The sequence below is a fragment of the Capricornis sumatraensis genome, chromosome 3 (assembly GCF_032405125.1).
Source record: "Capricornis sumatraensis isolate serow.1 chromosome 3, serow.2, whole genome shotgun sequence".
Classification (NCBI taxonomy): domain Eukaryota; kingdom Metazoa; phylum Chordata; class Mammalia; order Artiodactyla; family Bovidae; genus Capricornis; species Capricornis sumatraensis.
Window position 1 is genome coordinate 106057268 of NC_091071.1, and position 19786 is coordinate 106077053.

Consider the following 19786-nt stretch of genomic DNA (forward strand, 5'->3'; position numbering starts at 1 on the left):
ATCTAAAAGACCTAGTAGAGAGAAGCACAATGATATGACCTATAAAAGTGCCTAATTTTTAAAGTAAATTTATTTTCAAATAAGCATTATTCTAAATACATAAAGGAAAGCTGGGAAAAAGAAGTACCCTACAGAAATTTTGATATATGGTAAAAAGACATCTTTTGAGTGACACAGTTGCATGTGGTAGGGAAAAGTTTGGCATATGGGATTCAGAAAGCATAATTTCAGTGCTCTGAAATGTCCTATGACTCAGAGAAGATTATTTACCCTCTTTTACTGTATTTTCTCATTTGAAAATGGCTAGGAAGACCACGGTGGCTGACTTTAAAAGAGCTGGAATAGTCACATGAACAACCACTGACAGCTGGTTTATTCCTGCTGTGGCACCAGTACTGCAGCACTACTAGTGTTGGGAATGTAACTGCCACTCACCGTTTCAGTGTAAGGGAAGGTACCCTGGGGCCTGCCTCCAGGACCACTGTTTGCACGGCAGTAACCGTACTGGGAATTTCCAGTTCCCCAGAATTAGCACCAACCTGACCTGGCTAGGCACACCACAGAAGGGCTGACTGCTTAGGAGTATCTCAAGGTTCTCCTTGGCCACAGCAGCCCAGATTGATGCAGCCATTATTAGTCATATATTTGATAATCATCTGTTGTTTCTCTGTTTCTTCGAGAGATTACATATGTCAACAGATCATTACAATAAAATATGGTCTTATGACAAAGGATTGTTTAAGAAACTAAGGAAGCAGAGAAAACAAAGCAACAAACTCAGTTTTAAGGACTGAGCAAGACTTTGCAGAAGACATGATTTCTGAGTCAAATTTTAAAGGTACGCAGGATTTTGGCAATTGGATGCTGGAGCGGCACACCAGGAGGAGGGAAGAACAGGTACAAAAGTATCTTTGGCATGAAAAAGCATAGTGCATTCTAGAAATAGAGTTCTGAGGGTTAATTACCAGGGAGTGGAAATGGAGAATCTATGCAAATTTTTAATTCAGAGGAATGACATGAAGAGACATCTGTTTCGGGATGGGAATTCGTGAACTGTGTATGTATGTGTGTACGTGTTGGGGAGGAGGAAGGCTGGGTATGCGGACAACATAAAAGAAGCAAAAGGAGAAGCAGTGAAGAAGGAAAGAAGGTAACGGATTTGAGGAAATGGTGACAGCCTAAGTGTGAAAGAGGAGAACAGAAGAGAGTTAGGATTTTGAAATCTGTACTGGTCCCAATATGGAAGGTGAAGAAAGGGATGAAAAGGGAGAAATACTAAACCTAAAGTGCCTTTGACATATTCCTGGTTAGGAAATGTCCAATAGGCAGTTGGCTATGTGGTCTTGTCGTGGCAGAAACAAATTTGGGAGACAGTGGCGAAAAGCCAAGGTTGAAGCTTGGGAAGTGGTTGAATTTCCGAGGAAGAACCCAAAGAATAATGAAAGAAAGAATATCAGTAATAATGAGGCAGGCAGGAAGGCGAGCCTGAGGAAAAATAGAGAGCAGGGGTACTGGTAGCAGGGGAAAGGGAAGAAGTGGACTGAACCTGTTAAACCTGACTTCTCATGTGCCCTGAATATCCTGGGCATATCTCAGCACCTAACAAGTTGAAAACCTTTTTCCTAGAAATGTCCAAGGAACTTATTTCTCAAATGGACAAACCATCCCTGCCACCTACCCCCTGGCCCCAATTATCTATTCATACCTGCACACTGGTGGCTTTGGAGCTGCTGGGAATTGCATGGTGAAGTAGTTCGAGGAAACTGTACTTGTTCTGATCCTGGATGTTGCAAGTAACCTACTGATGAGCTATGGGGAAAAAAATAAAACAAATACAAAAACACAGCACAATGAGATGGAGATGACTGTAAAGACTCTTTGAATGAACACTCCTGGAAATTTATTAAAAATAAATTATTTTTCAAGTAGTAAGCTTAGTACAAGTCAAATTAACTCATAAATTGTGAGTTATATGTAATTACTTTTTGAATAAAAATCAGTTTTTATAAGATATAAAAAAAACCCTGCTGATTTTATTGCTCTTATTCTTTAAAACTTATTCTAAATAGGGTTTTTGTACTGTTCAAGTAATTATTTTAAAAAGAAAAAACTCACTAATTTTACAAAATAAAAAAGTACTTTATTTGAATCTCTCTAAGCTGTATTTTGGAGAAGGCAATGGCACCCCACTCCAGTACTCTTGCCTGGAAAACCCCATGGACGGAGGAGCCTGGTGGGCTGCAGTCCATGGGGTCACTAAGAGTCGGACACGACTGAGTGACTTCACTTTCACTTTTCACTTTCATGCATTGGAGAAGGAAACGGCAACCCACTCCAGTGTTCCTGCCTGGAGAATCCCAGGGACGGGGGAGCCTCATGGGCTGCCATCTATGGGGTTGCACAGAGTCGGACATGACTGAGGCGACTTAGCAGCAGTAGCAGCAAGCTATATTTTAGAAAAGAAAATATGCAGTTGGACAATGATGAGACAGAAAAAAGATTTTATTCCTTAAAAAATGTAATATATAAGGAATAAAATAAACACTAGAACATGATTCTGACATTCTAATATAAATACTGACAAAAATAAAAGGCTGTTATTGTAAAATGTCTTTAAGGTTTTCCCTGTTTAACAATTTTTCAGGAAAAAAGTGAAACTCATAGAGCAATACTGTGAATTCTGAGAATTCTGAAGTAACTGGAAACTATCTTCATTTACTATAAAACCCTGTTACCATCCTTTTTTCATTATTTAAGTCAATTTTCTTTACATAGTATTTTATTTCTTAATATAGCTTTAATCACTTTCTGCATTTACATCTCACATAACTGCATCAAAAATACACATTTGAGCCAACGATTGAATTACAAAGAACACAGGGAGACATGTTAACACCATGATGACACAATCAGTCAGATTCAGGTTCTGGGACACTCTACAACACAAGTGTGTGAAAACATAAGCAGTATTCTAAAACAAAGACCAACTGGGTATTTGATATAATTAAGAAATTAATTGTTAAATTTTTTAGAATGTGAAATAGTACTCTTAAGCTACATAGGTTTAAAAAAACCTTTTAGAGATGCCTATAATGAAATACTCATAAATGAAATAATACAATACTTCGGTCTATTTTAAAATAACATGAGAGGAGGATGAAGTAGAAGTTTCAATGAAAACAGATTAGTTATTATTAATTAATAAATGCAGAAACTAAGTGATGGTACATGGGGGCTTCAGTGTACTTCTATTTACATTAATGTATATTTTAAAATGTCTGTAATGAAAAGTTTATAAATGATTCTCTAGCTCAGGCTGACAATTCTCCAACTAATAATAATATGTAAAGTTTTACTGTTTTCTGTGGCAGTAACTCAGTGTAGTTAAATAACAGTAAGAAAGGAATGCAAAGGGACGAATTCACAAAAAGTGATTTTGGGCCATATGACAAATTGGAAAAGTAGTACTTTCTAAAACTGATGTTAATTATGATCAGAATGTGTTATGAGTACTAGCCACCTGTAGAAATAATACAGCTCAGGCATAGTTTGTAAAATGTACAGTGACTGGGTCGAACAGAAAGCTACACCATAGGATAGAAGGACTTTAGGTTCTTCTTCCTTCACTGGGATGAAAATCCAATAGGATCTTAACTATGTTAAAACTACATGAAAGTGAAAGTCGCTCAGTCATGTCTGAGGCTTTGCGACCCTGTGCACTATACAGTTCAGGGAATTCTCTGGGCCAGAATACTGGAGTGGGTAGACTTTCCCTTCTCCAGGGGGTCTTCCCTACCCAGGGATCGTACCAAGGTCTCCAGCACTGCAGGCAGATTCTTTACCAGCTAAGCCACAAGGGAAGCCCAACAATACTGGAGTGGGTAGCCTAACCCTTCTCCAGCAGATCTTCCCCATGCAGGAATTGAACTGGGGCCTCCCGCAGTACAGGTGGATTCTTTACCAACTGAGCTATCAGGGACGCGCTAAAACTACATGCAATGAGAAGGAAGATTGAGCGAATGTGCTATGAATATGGCAACGGAAGCCACCTTAGGGTTGTAGATGCATCTGCTGATTCCTGACTCTTTATACTTGCTTTTGCATTTTCCAAAAACATGCATGCATTCTATAATCACTACAAATACCCTATGAAAACTGCTTGAAAGGTTCTGCTTTTAAATGTTGTATTAGGGATTTAGTATCAATTAATAATCTGAATCTTCTTCAGATGTCGCAGTATGGCCTGTGATCTTCTGAAATAGAAACCACCTTTGATTCATCTGAAGGACAGACTTCAGTCAGGTTTGCTCTCTCTGGAAGAAACATTAGCTTTCTGCCATAAAAGCGTTTTGTAATTCAAAGTGATTTCCACTTTATTTATTTTTTATGAAGAGGGTGTCTATTTAGGACAATATAAATAAGCCCTCAACCAATTTGAATTTGACCAAACTAATATGCTCAATTAATGAAAATGAATGTCAAGTAAAACTTCTGTTGTCCAATATCTGGAGTTTTCCCTTAAATGCAAATGGTCGATTTTTTTAGGTTTTCTGGTTAAATGCTTCTATTCCTAGATGTATTTCATTTATAGCTCACCTATTTTCAATCTGAAATAGTGGAAAAAACGAAACTATGTAGACTAAAAAACAGAGAAAATATTAATATTTCAGAGACAAAACAAAAAGGTGTCGGGACATCTAGGATAAGATTGTTGCTTTCACTGAGAACTGAATCTACTTTGTATCCTGGCAGCTAAGACAAACTGTTGAATCCAGAGAATTATAAGACTCTGCCAGGATGATAAAGGAAGCAAGAATGTAAGCTTTTGGCAGGTGCTGGATTACAGACATATCATAATTGCATTCTATGATGAATTTAAAGCAAGTAGTTAATTACAGAGGAATGTAGTCCTTTGACAGAAGATATGAAACACAGTTCATATTTTACTGGGTAACTGAGAGGATAAAAGGGAACTCTTGCCCAAAGAGAGGATTACTTCCCTTTAAAAAATAGACGGGATGATGCAGAAATACTTGCAGTAAGGGCTAATGTTTTCCTTAAAAACAAACTTGTAGTTTTCAAGTACTTGAATGAGACCAGAGGGTCTGCACTGCATACTTTACATGAAAGATGCCATTTATGGGCAGCTGTTATCAAACACAATCAAACACAAAGATATCTATAGTGCTTCTGGTGAATGACCGAGTTTGAAATGGGCCATATTCTCACCAACCCACTAGTATAAACTGGGTCTCATCAAGCACCTATGTTAGTGGACCTATGGATATATCACTTTACTAGCTCACTGAAGTGGCAGAAAACATTCACCAAACAGTAATTTTAGTTTCAGTACAGCTGGTCCTAAGGTGCTCTTTTTGAGAATACCTTAGCTACTTATTAAGTCTGCTCCTACTGTGAGACTGTAACATTGCCACTGGCACTCAGGAAGATGCTTGTACACCTGCTGTGTGATATAGCTGGAGAAGAGGCATCCCATTTCTCAAACAGCTTCATAAAATCTTTTAAAATAATTTCAAAAGATAGGAGGCCAAATAATACAATTTCTTATTTTTTGAACCAAATTTCACCTATTAGAGAGTGACTTCTGGCACAACAGCTTGAGTTTACTCACCTTATCTCCCCACTGAGACTGGTGAAAGCTATTAAAGGTGATAGAAATGATCCTAAGGATGGAAAGCAAAATAGAAACATCTATTCAAGAACGTCTATGAAAAGCTGGTAAGAAAGATGAGTCTGGTATTTGAAATAATATCACCCCCTCCTGCTTCTCTCAGTGAAAACAGCCTACTCAAGACCACTGCAGCAAAGAACACAGAGCTCCCTCTCCCCACAACACCCAGAGGGAGGGTTTCTTCCTAAGAGTGGTATGTCAGCTTTCTCATCCTGCTCCCAGGTACCTGCTGCTGAAGCTAAATCCTGAGTGAATGAAGTTGAGAGACGAGAACTCCTTTTCCTTCACAATCCATGTATAGGACAGAGGATCTACTGTGGGTGTGGTGTGCTGAGAATACTGGGGTTCTGGTCAGATTACCCTTGCCCCATCTCATGAAGTGGTGATTTCATGCCAGTGATCCTAGGCTGTGGTCTCCTCACCCTCCACCAAGTGATCAGCTTATAGGGTAGGGTGTTATCTCAAGAAAAGCTAATCACTGTCCACACCCCCAGCTTCTGAGCCCTGGCTCAGAGATTTCTGCGGAGAAAACAGGTCATAAAACAGATAGCATCTAATGTTTTCTCAAAAGAATGGTCTTCAATTGTAACAGAGAGGGAAGACGTTCATGCCTACAGGTGCTTTCAAGAACAGCGAAAAGAGAAAGTCGCTCAGTCTTGTCTGACTCTTTGCAATCCCATGGACCCCTGCCTGCCAGGCTCCTCTGTCCATGGAATTCTCCAGACAAGAATACTGGAGTGGGTAGTTGTTCCCTTCAAGAACAGGAGTGGGTGTGATAAAGACAACTGGGAGGAGATATAAGATTCAGGCTAAACTGTAGGCCTGCTAGTTCGTAGGAAGGAAATAGGCAAAAATACAGCAGGAATGATCCTTTCTTAGGGCAGAATAAAAACCAAATACTGACTACAAAAACTTTTCCTTCAAAGGAGCCAGATTTTGATTGAATTACTTTGTAGAGCAATCTGTGAGTCAGAGCATTCAATTGGAAGCAACAGAGTAGTCAGCTGGCAGTTAGTGGATATTGTCAAGGAAAAAGAGAAACAGAGTCCTAGCAAAACCACTGTGATTCTAGGATGACTTGTGAGAATACCCAAAGTAGCCTTCCCTACTAGAGGAACAACATCAGAGGCTGAACATTTGGTGTGCTGGGAAGCTTAAATAGACTTCACTAAAGTAATCCAGTCAGTCAGTGAACAAATTAACAAGTGAACAACAATAACCAGACTGGCTACATTATTTAAGATATCCAATTAAAAATATTACAAGGTAGGCAAATAAACTGGAAAGTGTAACCCTTACTTTGGACACAAGCAGGGAACAGAAAGTGCCTACGAGAAAGACTTTTCACATTTATCAGAAAGACCACAGTATAGTCATTATAGACATGTTCACAGAAACAAAGGAAATCATGATTAAGGAAGTAAAGATGGAATGGTGACAAGGCTGCATTAACAAATAGAGAATATTAATAAAAGAGAGAGAAATTATATTCAGTCAGTTCAGTTACTCAGTCGTGTCTGACTCCTTGAGACCCCATGAATTTCAAAACGCCAGGCCTCCCTGTCCATCACCAACTCCTGGAGTTCACTCAGATTCATGTCCATCGAATCAGTGATGCCATCCAGCCATCTCATCCTCTGTCGTCCTTTTCTCCTCCTGCCCCCAGTCCCTCCCAGCATCAGAGTCTTTTCCAATGAGTCAACTCTTCGCATGAGGTGGCCAAAGCATTGGAGTTTCAGCTTTAGCATCATTCCTTCCAAAGAAATCCCAGGGCTGATCTCCTTCAGAATGGACTGATTGGATCTCCTTGCAGTCCAAGGGACTCTCAAGAGCCTTCTTCAACACCACAGTTCAAACGCATCAATTCTTCGGTGCTCAGCTTTCTTCACGGTCCAACTCTCACATCCATATGTGACCACTGGAAAAACCATAGCCTTGACTAGACGGACCTTTGTTGGCAAAGTAATGTCTCTGCTTTTCAATATGCTATCTAGATTGGTCATAACTTTTCTTCCAAGGAGTAAGTGTCTTTTAATTTCATGGCTGCAGTCACTATCTGCAGTGATTTTGGAGCCCCCAAAATTAAGTCTGACACTGTTTCCCCATCTATTTCCCATGAAGTGATGGGAACAGATGCCGTGATCTTCGTTTTCTGAATATTGAGCTTTAAGCCAACTTTTTCACTCTCCTCTTTCACTTTCATCAAGAGGCTTTTTATTCCTCTTCCCTTTCTGCCATAAGGGTGGTGTCATCTGCATATCTGAGGTTATTGATATTTCTCCCGGCAATCTTGATTCCAGCTTGTGCTTCTTCCAGCCCAGTGTTTCTCATGATGTACTCTGCATAGAAGTTAAATAAGCAGGGTGACAATATACAGCCTTGACATACTCCTTTTCCTATTTGGAACCAGTCTGTTGTTCCATGTCCAGTTCTAACTGTTGCTTCCTGACCTGCATATAGGTTTCTCAAGAGGCAGGTCAGGTGGTCTGGTATTCCCATCTCTTTCAGAATTTTCGAGAGTTTATTGTCATCCACACAGTCAAAGGCTTTGGCATAGTCAATAAAGCAGAAATAGATGTTTTTCTGGAACTCTCTTGCTTTTTCGATGATCCAGCAAATGCTGGCAATTAGATCTCTGGTTCTTCTGCCTTTTCTAAAATCAGCTTGAACATCTGGAAGTTCATGGTTCACATACTGCTGAAGCCTGGCTTGGAGAATTTTGAGCATTACTTTACTAGTGTGTGAGATGAGTGCAATTGTGCGGTAGTTTGAGCATTCTTTGGCATTGCCTTTCTTTGGGATTGGAATGAAAACTGACCTTTTCTAGTCCTGTGGCCCCTGCTGAGTTTTCCAAATTTGCTGGCATATTGAGTGCAGCACTTTCACAGCATCATCTTTCAGGATTTGAAACAGCTCAACTGGAATTCTATCACCTCCAGTAGCTTTGTTCGTAGTGATGCTTTCTAAGGCCCACTTGACTTCACATTCCAGGATGTCTGGCTCTAGGTGAGTGATCACACCATCGTGATTATCTGGGTTGTGAAGATCTTTTTTGTATAGTTCTTCTTTCTGTGTATTCTTGCCACCTCTTCTTAATATCTTCTGCTTCTGTTAGGTCCACACCATTTCTGTCCTTTATCGAGCCCTTCTTTGCATGAAATGTTCCCTTGGTATCTCTAATTTTCTTGAAGAGATCTCTAGTCTTTCCCATTCTGTTCTTTTCCTCTATTTCTTTGCATTGATCACTGAAGAAGGCTTTCTTATCTCTTCTTGCTATTCTTTGGAACTCTGCATTCAGATGCTTATATCTTTCCTTTTCTCCTTGGCTTTTCGCTTCTCTTCTTTTCACAGCTATTTGTAAGGTCTCCCCAGACAGCCATTTTGCTTTTTTGCATTTCTTTTCCACAGGGATGGTCTTGATCCCTGTCTCCTGTACAATGTCATGAACCTCAGTCCATAGTTCATCAGGCACTCTATCAGATCTAGTCCCTTAAATCTATTTCTCACTTCCACTGTATAATCATAAGGGATTTGATTTAGGTCATACTTGAATGGTCTAGTGGTTTTCTCTACTTTTTTCAATTTAAGTCTGAATTTGGCAAAAAAGAGTTCATGTTCTGAGCCACAGTCAGCTCCCGGTCTTGTTTTTGCTGACTATACAGAGCTTCTCCATCTTTGGCTGCAAAGAATATAATCCATCTGATTTCGGTGTTGACCCATTTGGTGATGTCCATGTGTAGAGTCTTCTCTTGTGTTGTTGGAAGAGGGTGTTTGCTATGACCAGTGCATTTTCTTGGCAAAACTCTGTTAGTCTTTGCCCTGCTTCATTCCATATTCCAAGGCCAAATTTGACTGTTACTCCAGGTGTTTCTTGACTTCTTACTTTTGCATTCCAGTCCCCTATAATGAAAAGGACATCTTTTTTGGGTGTTAGTTCTAAAAGGTCTTGTAGGTCTTCATAGAACCATTCAACTTCAGCTTCTTCAGCATTACTTGTTGGGGCACAGACTTGGATTACTCTGATACTGAATGGTTTGCCTTGGAAACGAACAGAGATCATTCTGTCGTTTTTGAGATTGCATCCATGTACTGCATTTCAGACTCTTTTGTTGACCATGATGGCTACTCCATTTCTTGTAAGGATTCCTGCTCGCAGTAGTAGATATAATGGTCATCTGAGTTAAATTCACCCATTACAGTCCATTTTATATTATATTAAAAGGTACCAAATGGATATTATGGAGTTAAAAAACTGCTAAAATATAAAATTCACTAGAAAGGCCCAGCAGCAGATGTTCATTGGCAGAAGAAAGAATAAATGAACTTGGAGACAGACTGAAAGATTACACAAGCTAAAGAAGAGAGAAATAAGGACACAGAAAAAAGAGCTCCAGAGAAATGTGGGGCATTGTTAAATAAACTAACACACATATAATGGGGATTATCAGAGATGAGAGCAGAAAAGATATTCCAAGAAAAAATGGCTGAAAACAGTTCAAATTTATTGAAAAAAAAACAATGACCTATTCATCCAGGATCCTGAAAACGCTTTTAGCAGAATAAATGCAGAGACCCAAAGAGATACCACAGTAAAAATACTGAAAGTCAAAGACAAGCAGTATAAGAAAAATGATTAGTTATTTATAATATAACCCCAGTAAGATTTACAGCTGACTTCTAAGCAGACACTATGAAAGTCAGAAGGCAGTGGGATAACATACTCAAAATGGTCAAGGAAAAATACCTGTCAGCAAAGATTCTTAAATTCAGTAAAGCTATTTTCCAAAATGAAGGCAAAACAAAGACTCTAAGTAAAAACTGAGAATTTGTTGCTGGCACACCTTACAGTAGGCACTAACTAGAATAAACACAGAAAGTACAGTATTATGGTCTTAATGTTTGCATCTCCCAGATTCATATGTTGAAGCCGTAACCTAATACAATGGTATTTGGAAATGGGGCCATGGAGAGGTAACTAGGGTTAGATGAGGTCATGTGGGTGCGGCCCTGGTCCAATGGGATTAGTGCTCGTACAAGAAGACATCAGGGAGCTTGTTCTCCTTCTGCTTGAACACACTGAAGAAACACCAAATGAGCTCACAATGAGAAAAGTGGCCATCTACAAATCAAGGGAAGAGCCTTCAGCATGTATCAACCCTTCTGGTACCTTGATCTTGGACTTTCAGTATCCAGAACAATGAGAAAATAAACTTCTGTTGTTTATGCCACACCTAGTCTACGATATTTCGTTGCGGCAGCTTGAACAAACTAACACAACCAAGTACAGGTATTCATGTACTTGGAAAGATAGCAGAAACGAACATTTTCCCTTTTTTTCTGATTTAAGAAGCAAATGTATAAAATAATATGTACATAATGTAATGCCAGACCTATAACATACAGAAATGTAACACATGTGCCAATAATAGCACAAAGGATGTGGATAGGAACAAAGCTGTATGGGCTAACAAAATGCCTACTGATGGTAAGGTAATTATCATTATAACAATGTATTGTGTTTGTAACATTAATATAATATGCATAACAAGAATATCAGGAGAAGTAGGGGAAAAGAGCAGTTATGTAGGAGTAACTTTTCTCTATTTCACTAGAATTAAGCTAGCCTAAGTCAGAAGCTGATTGGATAGGTTAAGACACACATGATAAATCCTAGAAAAAACACTAAAAAAAAAAGCCCTCTAGACAGAGGAAATAAATAACAAAATCAAAATGGCAGACATAAGGCAAGTACATCAGTAATAACATTAAATGTGAATGCATTAAACAATTCAACCAAAAGACAGATGTCAGAAGGGTAAAAAATGATCCAACTATTAATATATGCTGTCTATAGGAGACACGAAGGCTGAAAACAAAAGGACAGTAAAAGATACGTCAAATAAATAGTAAGAAAGCTGGTGTGTCTATATTAATATCACACAAATCAGACTTTGAGGCAAAAACTGTACGAGACAAAGCATTTCATAATGAAAAAAAGATCAGGAATATGTAACAGTTATAAACTTATCAGCTCCTACTAAAGGAGCAATACGTGAGACATACATTGCAAAATGAAAGGAGAAACATACAATTCAATGATAGTAGTTGGAGACTTCAATATAACATTTTCTTAACTCAACAGCTTGCTGGATTTTAGTTCCCCAACCAGGGATTGAACCCAGGTGCATGGCAGTCAAAGTGTGGAGTCCTAACCACCGGACTGCCAGGGAATTCCCAATACTACACTTTCAGCAAGGAACAGACCAACAATACAGAAGATCAACAAGGAACAGAAACCCTGGACAACACTACAAACTAACTAGACCTAAAAGACATCCACACAACACTCTCCAACAATAACAGAACTTACAATCTTTTCAAGTATACGTGGAATATTCTCTAGGATAGACCATATGCTGGGCGATAAAGTGAACTTCAATAATTTTAAAAGGACAGAAATAATAAAAAGTAAATTCTCCAACAACGAAGAAATGAAATTAGAAACCAACAGCAGGATACAATTGGGACACACACATGTAAGCACAAATTAAACATTACAATACTAAGCTACCAATAGGTCAAAAAAGAAATCAGAACAGAAACCAGAAAATACTTTGGGATGAATGAAAACATAACACACCAAACCTTATGGAATGCTGATACAGCAAGAGTTTAGAGGGAAAATTATATCGTAAATGCCAATATTAAAAAGGAAGAAAGTACTTCATTAGTGGTGCAGTAGTAAAGAATCCACCTGCCAATGCAGGGGACATGGGTTCAATCTCTGGTCTGGGAAGATTCCACACGCCATGGGTCAACTAAGGCTGTGAGCCACAACTGTGTAGGCCCATGCACTCTAGAGTCCATGTGCTGCAACCAACAAGCTTGTGTGCCACAACTATTGAAGCCTGTATCCCACAGAGTCCATGCTCCATAATAAGAGAAGGCACAGAAAATGAGAACTTCATGCGCCACAAATGGAGAGTGGGGGCTATGCTGGGCTTGCCACAACTAGAGAAAGCCTGCATGCAGCAATGAAGACCCAGTAAAACCAAAAATAAGTAAACAAAATTAAAAAAAAAAATCTCAGATCAATAATCTTCATTTTCATGTTAAGACACTGGGGGTGGCCTGGGGGAGAGATCACCAAGCTTAAAGCAACCAAAGGAAGTGAAGAAGAAAGATTATAATGGGAATAAACAAAACAGAGAACAGAAAAGAGAAAATGAATAGAAACCAAGGGCTGGATCATTGAAAAGATCAATAATGACAACTTTCTGTTTAACTGATCAAGAAAAAAGGAAGGAAAACTCAAATTACTAGAATCAGAAACAAAGAAGGGAGACTACTACAGACTACAGAAATAAAAAGGATAATGAAATAGTATAAAAAACTGTATACCAAGAAAATAGATCAAGCTCCTAGAAACATACAAACTGCCAAAACAAACTCATGTAGAAACTGATAATCAGATATAAACAGATAATCAGAGTGGACCTATAACAAATGAAGAGATTGAAGTAGTAATCATAAAACAACTTACACACACACACACACACACACACACACACACACACCCTGGCATATAAGGCTTCATCACTTTATCACAGAGAAAAGTTAACAATAATTCTTCATAAACTTTTTTTTCAAAACAGATAACAATACTTCCCAACTCATTCTATATTACCCTAAAACAAAAACCAGACAAAGGCACCACAAGACAACAGACCAGTATCTTATGACTATGAGAAGTCATAAATGCGAAAATCCGACTGAATGTGATTTATCCCTCTGTCATTTAATATCTGAAAATCAATTAATGTATATTTCTTCTCAACATGATACAGAGTACCTACAGAAAATCCACAACTGGGGCACTCTCCGTTCCCCTTCTGATGTCTATGTCAGAAGCTTTCTCTGCCCCTTTTCATACTTAAATAAAACTCTGCAAAAGCTCTTGAGTGATCAAGCCTGGTCCCTGGTCCCAAAGCTAAATCATCTTCGGAGATCAAGAATCCAACACCGTTCACCATAAGCTATCAACATTGCCCCTGTTGATAATGTATGGTATAAATATACCATGTTTCTAACTTTTTGTTGCAATGAAGAGCCTTAATTTTGTATCTTTAACATATGCATTAAAATTTTAATATATCTCCCCCCACCCCCACCAAAAGAAAATCCACAACTAACATTATACTTAAGGTGGAAGACTGAATGCTCTCCAGTCATGAAGATAAGGATGTCAGCTCTCTCAACGTGTACTGAACCTAACACTAAGGTTCTAGCCAGGGCAATGAGGCAAGAAAATGAAATAAAAGGTACCAAAATTGAAAAATGTTACTGTCATCATTCCTCTCTTCTCTTTATGGTTTTGCAAATATTATGATTGTTATTCCAAGTTATTATTTTTTTTGATGGGAGAAAATGTATTCTTAATTAATAATTAATTTACCTGAAAAGCAAGCCCCACATATCTACAGCTTTTACCAGCTATGAAAGATATCTTTGAAAATTCAAGAAAAGATGGCAAGAAAATATGTTCTAAGAAGTCACTTGAAGGAAAGAAAAATAAAAATGCAAAAAAAACACAAAAAAACAACAACAACAAAAAGAAAGAAGTCATTTGGTTTTCTGCCTTTTTAAACCCTTTGACATCTTACTGTCAATGACTGGCAAACAAGCTTCCTGAACATTACTTAGCAGACATGTGCTGTGTTCCCTGAAGATGCTGTAAGTAATCCATATAATCCATTTGGGGACTGTAGCAGTCTGAGCATCACAACATTTAATTCATTAATAATATAAAGAATGAAGCAGTTAACAAAGAACAAGCACTCTGAATCTCACTGGTCCCAATAACTAATTCACCACCTGTGACAACCTGAGTAAAAGAAAGAAAGTGAAGTTGCTCAGTTGTGTCCAACTCTTTGTGACCCTATGGACTACAGCCTACCAGGTTCTTCCATCCATGGGATTTTCCAGGCAAGAATACTGGAATGTGTTGCCATTTCCTTCTCTAGATCTTCCCAACCCTGGGATTGAACCTGGGTCTCCTGCATTGAAGGCAGACGCTTTACCGTGTGAGCCACCAGGGAAGTTCAATAACCTGAGTAAATTCCAACCAAATTTAAACCAAATTTAATCGGTCTAGCAGGAAAAAAAAAAAGAGAGATAAATGAAAGTTTAAACCATTCAGAGGTTACTCCGTATTTCTTTTGGATCATTTTTGTTGGATTTTCCTATAAATAACACTTTTTTACAACCTTTTTGGAGCAGTTTTAATTTTGGGGGGTGGGATAATAATTGTGGCAAAACTCTGAGGCAAATTTATACAATAAAAAAGGACAGGAGTTCTGTGTTTTGTTAAATGTCATCAGACTGAATTATGGACAAAATGGGCTTCATATGCCCAGAACCCAGCAATGTTTGTCTCTTTGCTTAGTATCTTAGTATAGCTAAGTGTTTTGTCCTTTTGGGGTTAAGGGTGTGTTAATTCTCATTTTTTAAGATAGCTGGTGAGAGTGAATATTTTCTTATGTGCTAATTTATCACTAGTTCTTGCCAAGTGGGTAAACTACTTATTTCCATGAATTGTTTATTTGTAGAGTTGCAATATAATCATCCTAGAACATACAGAGGTGATAAAAATGCCTATAAGCTTTTATCAGACATCTGTCACATTCACCCATATCTTGATGCTTTTTTTAAAAAAATCTGTCTTGATGTAACTGTGCTGAATCTTTATATTAAAACAACCTTTAAAACATTCATTTACTCTTTGATCATGTCTATCTTGAATCTTAATGCTTTTTATTTTTTAATGCCTTCCTATCTTGAATCTTATATCAGTGAGAAAAGCAAAGCAATTAAGGATTTTCACGAGCTCTTCACCACACCTATCTATGTAATAATATCTGTACCAATGCACTCACTTTTTTTTCCCATTTACCACATATGAATCTTCTACATCTTATATATGGCTTACTGACTTCCATTTGAGTGTTTACTCTCATCCTTCTTGGGGACCTTACTGCTCTTCCCTCTCTGCTATGGCAACATACCTCTTTCTGCTGTCTTTCAATTTCAGCATATAAAGACTTCTTTTTTCAATTAAGAACAGATTACTCTCTTAACCTTATTTTCCCCTCCCCTATACTGCTGAAATTCAATGCTCCTGCTTAGGGATGCAATTCTCAAAAGTTGTCTCTATCTACTGTCTCCGATTCCTGTCCTCCCATTCTCTTGGCTTTTAGCTCTTAAAGTCTTCCCCCCATAATTAAGTAGTTTTATTAACTATTTAAAGGGTTTGAAACATATATACAAGAATACCCAGAAATATGAAGAATCTTAAAGAACTGTATGATATAAAACTATGTAACCTCCATTTGGATTAAGAATACCAAGTCTCTACACCTTTCCTCACCATTAATTCTAACTGTTGTGTAGTAGTGCTCCATATGGTAGGTTTAACATTTTAAACAAATTGTTTCTGAAGGTTTTTTTTTTTAATTATCAAGATTTAAGGATTCTTGATATACTCTCTAAGAACTTTTTCAAATATATGATTTCCCAGTCAGTATAGTGCTTGACTTTTCATTTTTATTCTTTTGTGGAGCCAGCTTTCATCTGGTATAATTTTCTTCCTGTATCAAAGACTTCCTTTAGAATTTCTTGCAGTGCAAGTGAGCTGGTGATTAATTCTTTCAGTTTTTCCATGTCTGAAATAGTACTGTTTCTAACAAGAAATCTACCAAATTCTTATCTTTGTTCTTCTATATGTAATGTTATTTTTTCTCTGGCTACTTTTATAATTTTCCCTTTAAGTTTTAAGAAATTTCCTCTGTATTTTTTTTGCTTGAAGTTTGTTGAAATTTCTGGATCTGCAGGTTTCTAATCTTCCTAAGTTTTGCAACATTTCAGGATTATTCAAATGTATTTTTTGTCCTCCCTTTTCCTCTCTTGAGGATGAGGATGCCAACTGCATATGCATTAGGCCGAAAAGTACTGATGCTTTGTTCGTTTTTTTCCCAGTCTGTTTCCTCTGTCTGAATTTTATACTGGTGTTGTTTCAGTCAGGTTCAACTGACTGATTTTTCCCCCCATTTTTAGCCTTTGTTTCTTACTTCTTTGCATACTTGACAATTTTGGACTGGATCCCAGCCATTATAAATCTAACCTTGTTGAGTGCTGGACATCCTTGAATTTTTAATAATATTTTTGAGCTTTGCTCTGAGCCACAGTTAAATGGAGACAATTTAATCTTTTTGGGTCCTGCTTGTTTAAGGCAGGAGCAGAGCAGCTTTTCATCCAAGGCTAACTGTCCTCCACTACTGACACAGTATTCTTTTAAGTCCTCTACTCACTGCCTCCTGTATTACAAGGTTTTGACATGTGGGCTAGTAGGAATATAAACTATTCCTGTCCTTGTATGAGGTTCAGGGATTGTTCTGCTTGTTTCTTTGGAGGGGTTCTTTTCCTGGCATTGGGTAGGTTTTGTACATACACGCACTGGTAAGCAATCAACTCAGACTCAAAAGGGCCCCACTTAGATGGCCAGAGCAACCTCTTTGAAACTCTCTTCTCTTCAGTATCCTGCCCTGTAAACTCTAAGCCACGTTGGCTTCCTTGGACTTTGAATTCCATCTTGTTAACTTAAGGGTCTTGCTTGGGTTCCCCTGCACTGAGGTGTGGCTTGAAACTCTCTGCAGGCAGGAAGCTGGGGTAATCGTTAAGACTGTTTTCCCTCTCTCAAGTTTTACTGTCCCTAACTGCCTAATGAAAACTGTTGTTTCATATGTTCCTCTAGTTTTTAAGGCAGATTTTAAATTTGGTCCCTACTACTCTATCATGGCTGAAAATGGGAATCAAGAAGATGTTGGTTTTTAGCATCCTTTCATCAACATGCCTGATACTGCCCTAACATTAATTAGTAAAACACAGACATCAGCACACTCTCAAGGCAGAGAAATTATTCACAAAATAAAATATATAGAATACGCCAGAAGGGGTAATTCTAACACAAAACTTTCCTAAACTTGGCCTATCTCAGGGGATTGCTTGTTATCTAGGTTACCTATGGCCTCGAGAAATATCAAATAAAATGGCAAGCCAGTCAAATTCTTGGGCTGTGAAGAAAGGAAGGATTTTGAGAAACAATTTGCAAAAGCTTAAAATTTACTGGAGGAAGAAAGTTGTAGAAATCTAACAAATAATTCAAAAGTCCAAGACCAGGGGGCTCCCTAATGGCCTACAAGGTAAGAATGGTCCCTCACCTAAAGTAATTCCATTCTTCTCATTAGTAGGACTGTATGAAAAAAATTTGTGCTCCATTACCTCATTCTGAATTCTGTCAATAAAAATTTTTTAGAAATTTATGTTCTCTTTTGTTACATAAATACTTAAATAGTACCCATAATTTGATACTTTAGCCTTTGAAGTCTGAAATATTTCTCTCTGGTCTGTTACAAAACAGTGTGCTGACCCTAGATCTAGTAAGTACTTGTAAGTAAACAAATCCAAATTACAATGACACTAATTTCAACTCTTGATTCTCTACGGTTCCAAGTGGGACATTTTCCACCAAGGTATCTCAAATTTTCCTTTAATTTTCATTTATATTATCGCCAAAGATTCATTTCTTCTTTCAAAGTTCCTCCCTTCCTACTGCTACCACCACAGTTGAGCAACCTGTCACGTAATGTGCTTAAATTACAACACTTCTCCTTGTGGTCTCCACCCAATTCAAATCCTTCTTAATGACTGCTACTGAGCTAATTTTTTTTCAAAAAGATAAGCTTTACCATATCAATTTCATATTTCAGAAATCACAAACACTTGATAATATCAGGAGTCTAAAATATAGATAAATTCAGGTACTCTGTGGAAAAAGATGTTCAAGGCTAACAAATTCAAAGAAAAAAGCAAGATGACAAATAAAATATTCATAAAAATAATTCCACACACACAGAAAAATTCAGTGACAAATGAATTTTGAAACACAAATGAAAATATCCCTAATCTACTTCAAAACAGAAACATCAAACCCCCCTCCTCAAACCATAAAGTTTTTCATGTATCTGCTTAAAAGTAGAAGTGTTGGAAAGATAAATGGCAAACTCTGAACAGTGATCACTTTGGTCAATGAATAGTAACTGCTTTGCATGAAGGGCAATTTCATGAGTGTGCAGTTTTTTTGGCTGCTCTGGGCAGCTTGTGGGATCTTAGTTCCCCTATTAGGGATTAAACCTGGGTCACATCAGTGGAAGTGCCAAGTCCTAACCATTGGACCACCAGGGAATTCCCTTACTCCATGTGTTTTTAAGTGGTTTAATTTTTAAATCAAAATTATAGAAAATATAATGTTTAGAATGTGTGATTCCTAATAGAGTTCACATACTATGTGTTCACTGAAAAATGACCTGAATGAAGACATCAAAATTTAACAGCTATCATCTCTTGAATGGTGAGGTTGTGGCTGATTTGCTTTTTCATCTTTTTTTACAGCTTGAAATTTTTTATATTTTCAAATTTTCTACAATGACTATGTATTATATGTATAATCAAAAAGATGCAAACAAGTTAAATACAGAAAATGCTCTTTTAATGGACGAAATGCAAGACGTATGAGAAATGTTTTTCTCAATAGAAACTCAGTGAGAGACTGAAAAATGAAAAGATTTTGGCATGAGATATTACCTTTCCTCCCTGTTCTTTAAAGGTATCTATTTAAAAACTATTAATCTAAAATATTAGTTATTATTATCACTAATTTTTGGTGAGTTTACAAGAAATGAAATAGCTATAAGCGTTCTTTCCATTTAACATTATTTTTGTCAATATAATTTACTAATTAATTTTTCTGATAAACACATGCTTACAAAAACAGCCGCTATATCCAATGGAGAGAAAATAAATACTCTGAAAAGGAAAAGTTTTAGCACCAAAGGTAACTTTCTTATTACATTTTATTTCTCTAGGCTGTGTTAACAACTTTTCTTTTGATAACAGAAGTAAAATTTCACTAAAAGATGTGGTTCAGATTGAGACTCTGTTACTGTCAATTATTTCAAAGGATGACTGAGGCAAACAAAA

General features: G+C 37.5%; 1 protein-coding gene across 3 annotated transcripts in view; it reads right to left on the minus strand.

The window, feature by feature from the left end:
• The window catches only part of R3HDM1 (R3H domain containing 1), a 95218-nt gene that overhangs the window by 6007 nt on the left and 69425 nt on the right, over positions 1-19786 (minus strand). For all 3 annotated transcript variants that reach the window (XM_068968042.1, XM_068968041.1, XM_068968040.1), the window contains one exon: positions 1706-1809. In XM_068968042.1, coding sequence (XP_068824143.1) covers positions 1706-1809 — 104 coding nt within the window. The remainder of the gene's footprint in view (positions 1-1705; positions 1810-19786) is intronic.